This window comes from Onthophagus taurus, chromosome 10 (genome assembly GCF_036711975.1).
Source record: "Onthophagus taurus isolate NC chromosome 10, IU_Otau_3.0, whole genome shotgun sequence".
NCBI lineage: Eukaryota > Metazoa > Arthropoda > Insecta > Coleoptera > Scarabaeidae > Onthophagus > Onthophagus taurus.
The window spans coordinates 6,506,091-6,513,532 of NC_091975.1; the positions used below are offsets into that span (position 1 = coordinate 6,506,091).

At 29.7% G+C, this 7,442-nt stretch overlaps 1 protein-coding gene across 1 annotated transcript in view; it reads left to right on the plus strand.

The window, feature by feature from the left end:
• Positions 1-1,290, plus strand: part of LOC111420770 (fasciclin 1) — a 42,209-nt gene extending 40,919 nt beyond the window's left edge. Inside the window, exon 9 of the mRNA XM_071199142.1 lies at positions 50-1,290. Within this exon, the coding sequence (XP_071055243.1) occupies positions 50-240 (191 nt within the window). The 3' untranslated portion in view covers positions 241-1,290. The remainder of the gene's footprint in view (positions 1-49) is intronic.
• Positions 1,291-7,442: the final 6,152 nt, after the last annotated feature.

A 7,442-nucleotide genomic window follows, 5' to 3' on the forward strand; every position in this document is an offset into this window, starting at 1 on the left:
AAGTTAGTTATTGTTTGTAATTAATTAATTAAGTAATTTAATAATTTAGGTTTTATAATTCATTGGCAAGGAAAGAAGATACAAGTTTTTCGACCAAACATCGAATGTACGAACGGAATAATTCACGTAATTGATTATCCATTCGTTGATAAAGGGGATATTGTTGTTTCTAGTATATCCCCCCTTTCAATAACACCACACCTTTTAACCCTAATAGTAGCGAAGTATTTGCTACTCTAATAAAATAATGAAAGGGTAAAACTTAAAATTTTCTGTCATTCCCGCTCTGCGACGAGAGCTTTTTAGTCAATTTTCCCTTACATCCTTTCAAAAGGTTTAGAAAAAGACAATATTTTTTAATCCCCTTAAAAAGAAAAAGACTAGAAAAATTTTAAATTCGCTATACTTTTTAATGTTGTGTTAAAAGGGGAGTTATTGCGAAATAATCAAACGTTTCGATTAAAATAATTAAAAAAAAAACTTGACTGACTGTTAGTATCTTTTAGAATTTATCCCTTTTCCTCCAAAAAGAAGAAAGCTATTTATCAAAATATATTACGGAAGAGAGAAAAAAATAAAAAGAAAAATATAATTTGTTCATATCTAAAAAAATGCTAATATATTTATGGTGTATTTATTCTAATTCTAAAGCGAAATAACAATACGAGTCTATTGCGTGGTGTTTTTTGTAAATATAGGAATTTAAAAAGGATAAAATTGCTTTTGACCTTTCATTCTTCGAGCACTGACTGCTTCTAAATTAAGAAATAACTTATCTATTAATTATAATTAAAGTGCTCTGTAGGTATACAATAAATTGGAATAATAATAAATATAGTATTATACCAAAGAATTTAATATTTATAAGAATGCACTGTTAATATAAAAATTTAAATTTAGTGTTTAAGGCTTCGGAAAAATACTGGATGTTTCTTAAAAAAATATAATAAAACATTACCATTAAATGAATTAAAACATTAAAAAATAATAATACATGTTCTTGAAGGCTTATTATTACCCATAAAAATTAATGTCAAAAATCCGGTTCGATTAGGATAAGTTTAGATTATAAGTATGTGTGTAAAAAAATTGCACTGCCATGTCAACTATTGTTATTAAATCAACAAAAATAACGCAAAAATCAACGCAAGATCAAATTTATTATTTATCAATACCGTAACGAATCAATTTTACTTTGACGATTTTAGTATTATTTTTTAAGTTATTTTGTTGTCGAACAAAAATTGTAAATAATTTCATTAAAAATGAATAAAAAAATCAGTGCTCTAATGTTATTAGTTTTATTTGTATGTTCACTAAATTTAATCTAAATACATTTGTCTAATTACTGTGTTTTTAAAAATCTTGGTATATGTATGCTAAATTGAAGCTTAAAAATTCTAGTTTATGATAATATGATATAGAAACTGTATCACAATATTATTGAAATTATCAAAATTATAAATAAAAAGGAATTTTCAAAAAATCATTTCTACTAGTTTATGTTAAAGTAATTTCTTAGCGCCATCTAGCGGCGAATAAATGTAACTAATAGAGAAATTTACAGTAACCTACAATTCGAATTGAAAATGTTATGATTTTACTTTGATTTTATTAACATTAATTATTATATTATTTTTGTAATAAAATCGTGAGAAGTACCTGGCAACCTTGTATGTATATTAAATTGAAGCTTAAAAATCTAGTTTATTTCCAGAAAAAAATGATTAAAGACGAAATTGTCAAATTTATAAACAAAGAATAGTTTTCAAAAAATCATATCTCCTGTGTTTTTAAAAACCTTTGTATTTTCTAAATTTACTTTATCAACAATGCCTATTGACGAGAGGTAACTTTTAAATAAAATAGAAAACTGCGATAATCGACTGAAACATCGATCTGAGAGAGAACACGTTTATTCTTTCGAGAGAGAGAGAGAGGAAGATAAAAACTCGTTATATCCGTTCTTAGAAATAACAAATGGCAGACGCCCCAGACGCCTTAAATCGAAATCAAACTCGTTGGAAAAATAGTGTTAAATAAAAGAAAGTTATACAAGACAAACTGAAAAATCTTTACCCACAAGTAAGTATTGATCAAAATTAAAAAGAAACTCTTGTGAGTTGTCTTTTGAGTTTGATTCGTTGATTTTCCTTTTGTAGGTTATGTTAAATAAGAAAAATAAATTATCATCCAACTCACTGCGAAAAAGAAAGGATTGGAATTCAATGTGGTATCAGGATAATGGATTGTTTCTTGGTTTCGGAGCACGAACTAGTTTTCTGGATTGGTTACAGGAAAGGTTATCTCTCCGAGATTTAAATTTTTTCTGTCTGACGACCTGGATTCGACGCTGGTCAGACGACGACTCTCTCGCTCCTGAAAGGAAGGTGATGATTTCGTTTATTTATTCATTTATTAATGTAAGAATTAAAAATTTAAAACACTTTGCCCAATATTAAAGATGAAAAAAAATAATAATCATTGAAATTGGAGTTTTTTTTTGATTAAATATAATTTCCAATGTGATACGAACATTTTAATTTAATCTTTTTTATTTTGTTTTGATGAGAGGCCAAAAACAGTTAGGCGACAATATTTATTTGTAAATTATTTAAAAATGTGTAAAAAGGTTTTTTTATTTAAGATGTGAAGAGAAGTAAGTTTATATTAATTAGAAGTTGTATTATATTTAAAAAACGTAAAATTGTATAAATTATAAATAAAATGTTCAGAAGATTAGATGTTTTTTTGAATCACCTGGTATAATTTTTTCCTCAGCCGAGTTTCAAATCCTCAATAATTTAAATAAGATCGCCATCTATTATTCAATTACCTTAGCCGAGTTTCGAACCATCAGTAATTTATATGATATCGCCATCTATCGTTCAATTACCGAACTAATCGGAACTATTTTGAAATTGAGGTTGGTTCGAAACTCGACTATTGAAAAAACTATACCGGGTGATTTAAATAAAGATTGAAATTAAAATAGAATGTGCAGAAAGTTAAATGTTTTTTTGAATCACCCGGTATAGTTTTTTCCTTAGCCGAGATTCGAACCATCAGTAATTTAAATAATATCGCCATCTATCGTTCAATCGCCGAACTAATCGGTATTATTTTGAAATTGAGGTTGGTTCGAAACTCGACTATTGAAAAAACTATACCGGGTGATTCAAATAAAGGTTGAAATTAAAATAAAATGTGCAGAAAGTTAAATGTTTTTTTGAATCACCCGGTATACTTTTTTCCTTAGCCGAGTTTCGAACCATCAGTAATTTATATAATATCGCCATCTATCGTTCAATTACCGAACTAATCGGAACTATTTTGATATTGAGGTTGGTTCGAAACTCGACTATTGAAAAAACTATACCGGGTGATTCAAATAAGGATTGATATTAAAATAAATTGTGCAGAAAGTTAAATGTTTTTTTGAATCACCCGGTATACTTTTTCCTTAGCCGAGTTTCGAACCATCAGTAATTTATATAAAATCGCCATCTATCGTTCAATTACCGAACTAATCGGAACTATTTTGAAATTGAGGTTGGTTCGAAACTCGACTATTGAAAAAACTATACCGGGTGATTCAAATAAAAATTGAAATTAAAATAGAATGTGCAGAAAGTTAAATGTTTTTTTGAATCACCCGGTATACTTTTATCCTTAGCCGAGTTTCGAACCATCAGTAATTTATATAATATCGCCATCTATCGTTCAATAACCGAACTAATCGGTATTAATTTGAAATTGAGGTTGGTTCGAAACTCGACTATTGAAAAAACTATACCGGGTGATTCAAATAAAAATTGAAATTAAAATAGAATGTGCAGAAAGTTAAATGTTTTTTTGAATCACCCGGTATACTTTTTCCTTAGCCGAGTTTCGAACCATCAGTAATTTATATAATATCGCCATCTATCGTTCAATTACCGAACTAATCGGTATTATTTTGAAATTGAGGTTGGTTCGAAACTCGACTATTGAAAAAACTATACCGGGTGATTCAAATAGAAATTGAAATTAAAATAGAATGTGCAGAAAGTTAAATGTTTATTTGAATCACCCGGTATACTTTTTTCCTTAGCCGAGTTTCGACCCATCAGTAATTTATATAATATCGCCATCTATCGTTCAGTTACCGAACTAATCGGAACTATTTTGATATTGAGGTTGGTTCGAAACTCGACTATTGAAAAAACTATACCGGGTGATTCAAATAAAGATTGATATTAAAATAAAATGTGCAGAAAGTTAAATGTTTTTTTGAATCACCCGGTATACTTTTTTCCTTAGCCGAGTTTCGAACCATCAGTAATTTATATAATATCGCCATCTATCGTTCAATTACCGAACTAATCGGTATTATTTTGAAATTGAGGTTGGTTCGAAACTCGACTATTGAAAAAACTATACCGGGTGATTCAAATAAAAATTGAAATTAAAATGAAATGTGCAGAAAGTTAAATGTTTTTTTGAATCACCCGGTATACTTTTTTCCTTAGCCGAGTTTCGAACCATCAGTAATTTATATGATATCGCCATCTATCGTTCGATTACCGAACTAATCGGAACTATTTTGAAATTGAGGTTGGTTCGCAACTCGACTATTGAAAAAACTATACCGGGTGATTCAAATAAAAATTGAAATTAAAATAGAATGTGCAGAAAGTTAAATGTTTTTTTGAATCACCCTGTATACTTTTTTCCTTAGCCGAGTTTCGAACCATCAGTAATTTATATGATATCGCCATCTATCGTTCAATTACCGAACTAATCGGAACTATTTTGAAATTGAGGTTGGTTCGAAACTCGACTATTGAAAAAACTATACCGGGTGATTCAAATGAAGATTGAAATTAAAATAAAATGTGCAGAAAGTTAAATGTTTTTTTGAATCACCCGGTATACTTTTTCCTTAGCCGAGTTTCGAACCATCAGTAATTTAAATAATATCGCCATCTACCGTTCAATTGCCGAACTAATCGGAATTATTTTGAAATTGAGGTTGGTTCGAAACTCGACTAATGAAAAAATTATACCGAGCAATTCAAATAAAGATTATGTTTACTCGGTTTACTCAATAGACTTTGGGTTAGAGATTGATGTGGTGCCAATGATGATGATGAAAAAGATTGACAATTTACGTTCAAAGGTTTATTTACAAAAAATACAAATTCACATTTAAATTTACCTTTTTCATAATAATTCTTACAGAGAAAAACTCAAAAAAGTAATCGGAGTTAGATTGATATGTCCTATTAATTATCTATAACAACAATTTGAAAGGAAAGATAATTTCAATATAAGATAAGTAACTAGCGTGTTAATTACAAAAAGGAAGGTTGTTTTTTTCTTTTTTAATTATTTTTGGCACGCTAATAAGAAATTTGACACTTCAGTTTCTATTACAAAAAAAAAAAAAAAACAATTCATTAAAACGGAAATAAATGGCACTGTAAAAATACCATTAAATCGAAATATGTACAATTTCCTCGATCGAAATTTTATTTTATTATTAATTTTTTTTTGATGTAGATAAATATAGTTGTTAATTAAGTTGTGATTATATTACAAAGTTTTTATTTGAAATCACAGATTAACTTTATAAAAAAAAAATTACGTTTAAAAAAAAGTTAATAATTTAAGTACGTTTAAATAAAATTAATTGATATAAAGAACGAGTTAATCTGGCTTCTATTAAAAAAATTAATTATTTTTTGTCTTTATTGGAATGTCTTCCACAGCCAGTTTTAAAAATTATGGCCCGGACAACTTCAACTGTCCGAGAAAAGAAATTCGCTCTCCGACAGCAAAACATCCAGGTCCGATTGGACGGTATGAATATTTGAGTCAATATCTTCATTATTTGATTTTAAAACGGTCGTTTTTGACGTTGAAGTTCCTACACCTTCATCGCCCGTCGGTTTTACAGCATTCTTTTTCAACTTTTCCCTCTCTTTATTACCACTACTCCTCACCAACACTGCAGTTCTCGATTTTTTTAACCCGCGACTTTCCACAACAACAACGGGAGATTTCTCCGGCTTTTTTAATTTAGCACTAAACTTAAACGGCGGTTTATAAACCACTTGAAGTCGAACTTTGTCTTTATCACTCGATAAGTTACCGATACTTTGTGATTTTTTATGTTCGGTTCTTTTCGTTAACCGTTTATGAGGACTTCTCGACTTATCGGTTAAACCCGCGGGGGTTGATTTTGATTTGGGTAGTTGATGCGATTTTAATAACCAATTTTGAACTTTTCCAACCGGATCCGTTAAGTTATCGGTTTCTTGATTTAACAATCCCTTTTTGCCGTCGTCGTTATGGTTTTGAGCCCCGCTATAATCGATGACTTCTTTCTTTTTCTTGGTTTTTCTTCGACTAACTGACGATTTTTTTACTTTACTTGGTGGGATTTCAATCACTGCGGTTGTATCACCCGTTTTTTCTCGCGATTCCTCCGCGCTGACTGCCGCGGAAACTCGCATTTTCTTCTTAGGCGAACCTTTTTTAGTTGGACTATTTATATTATTATTATTATTTTGAGCTTCTTTTTTAACCGCCGGTTTTCTTCCCAATTTTTTACCATTTCTTACTTTTCTTTTTAAGGGCAACTTTGAACGTAGCGGGGGATGAACCGTTACTTGCCCATCGACATCAGGAAGTCTTACAGTTTCCGTTGTTTGACTATGTATTATTGTCACTGATTTTACTTTTACATTTGGACGTTTTCCTAATAGTTTTGTGCTTAAAATCTAAAAACCGTCAATTTTGTTTTAGTAATTAATCAAATTTAATACATTTTTTAACACGTTGACTGCCGCAATAGTTACTAAAAGTCTATTCATTCTGGCCTAAATTATTATTGTTTTCAGTCGAGAAGCAGCTATGATTGTAAATGTGATTGTGTAAATCAAAAATGCTGTACGTGGAGGGTATATGTTGAATTCAGGTTAGTTTTTGGTATAAAAAGTGTCAGTAAAAATGAGTTACGAAGAAGAACAACAAAAATTGTGGCAGGAGTGTCTTTCAGATAAAGACGATAATGAACCATTTGAGGATTCTGGTAATGAATTTGTTCCCGGAAATTCTAATTATTCTTCTGATGATGAACCTGCTAGAAAAAAACCACGCAATGTAAATAAACCTAAAAAAGCATAAGATAGTGTATTGGACACAATAAATGATGTTATTCAAGCAAATATGCAAGAAAGTAGTGATGAGAACAAATGTTGGCGTATTTGGAACAAAAAACACAGTGAATATTAAGCTTTTCAAATTATTTCTAACCTCAGAAGTCATTGAACTAGAGGTACGAGAATCGAATAAACATCCACATCAAATTATTAATAGCAAAACCTCAAAAAATTGTAGCTAACTTAACTTTATGAGTAAAAAGTCATCAAAACGATTTGGTACAAATTCGCATG